The sequence below is a fragment of the Rhyacophila brunnea genome, unplaced genomic scaffold, assembly GCF_057557595.1.
Source record: "Rhyacophila brunnea isolate RB1 unplaced genomic scaffold, BYU_Rbru_1.0 scaffold_18, whole genome shotgun sequence".
NCBI lineage: Eukaryota > Metazoa > Arthropoda > Insecta > Trichoptera > Rhyacophilidae > Rhyacophila > Rhyacophila brunnea.
Genome location: NW_028232837.1, coordinates 20,116,483 through 20,118,259, shown reverse-complemented (window position 1 = coordinate 20,118,259; position 1,777 = coordinate 20,116,483). Strand labels below are relative to the sequence as shown.

The window sequence follows — 1,777 nt, the reverse complement described above, 5'->3', positions numbered from 1 at the left end:
ATGATAGCTCTGAAAACAAATCCTACCTCTAACCTCTCCGTGGGGGTCCCTAGGCAATGCAGCGTGCTGTAGCAGATAAAGGAGGGTGCAAGGCGAATCACCAGCGCCTAAAAATTGGTACACTCTGGTTACGGGAAGGAAATCCCCTACAGAAAACCAGGGCATGTTCACGGGCCCTAAGGTGGTAGCCCCACCAGTGAAGTTGGGTGCTGTGGGATGACCACCTGCACACCCTAAAACAACAGATTAATCCAAGCACATGGAAGCCACGGACCCCCGTTTCCATCTTGACGACCTCACCTGAATTCGGTAAACGATTTTGTTTTGGAACCTACAATATCCATACTCTAAATGTCCCTGGAAAGGCCGAGCATATTACAGAAATACTCTCTCAATACAAGTTAGATGTTCTCAGAATCAGTGAGTGCCGACTCACTGGCATTGGCGAGAAGTTTATTCGTGGGTTTCGTCTATTGTACTCCGGACCCGCCACATTGCGACATAGTGGAGTCGGATTGCTGATGTCCAAGGAAGCTTGCAAGTGCCTTACCAGCTGGGAACCTATCTCCGAACGTCTACTCCGTGCTACTTTCAAGACCAAGTCAGGCTCCATTACTTTTCTGCAGTGTTATGCTCCCACAGAGGCTGCTAGCGATGCAGATAAGGATACATTCTACGAAAGTCTGGCGGAAGCCGCTGGAAATATCCCCAGCTGTGATCACGCAGTTATCCTTGGTGATCTAAATGCCAAAGAAGGATCTGACCCCTTGCGTGGACCCTTTGTGTTGGGAAAACATGGACTTGGCCAAATTAACGATAATGGTTCCCGTATGGTAGATGCCTCCATGAATGGTCTTGTGATTGGTGGTAGTCTTTTCTCTCATAAGACCATCCAAAAATATACATGGACATCGCCAGACAGTAATACAAGAAACCAGATCGACCACATTTTGGTCAAAGCGAAATATCGGCATGAACTGCTAGACGTGCGGACATATAGAGGTGCAGACATCCACAGTGACCACGAAGTCTTGGTGGGGAAATCCTGTATAGACATTAAACGAGTCCCAAAACCCAAAAGGACGGTCAGACTCGATGTGGAAAAACTGAAAAGTACCCGTGTGCGTGCAACCTATGAGCTGGGGCTGCAGAAGCGCTTATATGATGCTCGGACGTCTTCCATAAATTCGGAATCCTTGGAAGGAAAATGGATATTATTTAGGGATGCTATAATGTGCTCTTAAGAGAGCGGCATACGCACAGGCCGGACTGGATGTCACCTCATAAATAGGCGATGATTGAGAAGAGGAAGCTCCTGAAAGAATTGCGGGACAATGGTACATACGACCTACAGCGCAGCGCGGAATACCAGACAATGGACCGTGTGGTAAAGCGTTCTGCACTCCGCGATAAGCGCCGACGCCTGGATGACCTGATTCGGGATGCGGAATCTGCTGCCTGCAAGAATAATCCAAGTGCTCTCTTCCGCATCACCAGAGCAATTTGCGGTAGGAAACGTCCAGTGGTCACTGTATTACGCAACTCTGACGGAGTGACAGTCACTGAACCTGCAAAGGTCCAGGAGCTATGGCGCCAACATTTCAGTGATGTCCTGAATCGCCCACCTCCATTGCATCCCTTCGATATTCCGTCAGAGATCACCGCCCTCGGAATCACTACTGCATCGGGATTCTGCGAAGATCCTCCGACAACTGCTGAAGTTAAAGAGGCAGTCAAAAGACTGAAGCGCAGGAAAGCTCCTGGGATGATGCAGAAT

The 1,777-nt window shown here is 49.0% G+C and overlaps 1 protein-coding gene across 1 annotated transcript; it reads left to right on the top strand.

The window, feature by feature from the left end:
- Positions 1-521: 521 nt before the first annotated feature.
- LOC147073295 (protein CFDP2-like) lies at positions 522-1,244 on the top strand. The gene has a single exon (XM_085945628.1). The coding sequence runs from the start codon at positions 522-524 to the stop codon at positions 1,242-1,244; it is 723 nt and encodes a 240-aa protein (XP_085801754.1).
- Positions 1,245-1,777: the final 533 nt, after the last annotated feature.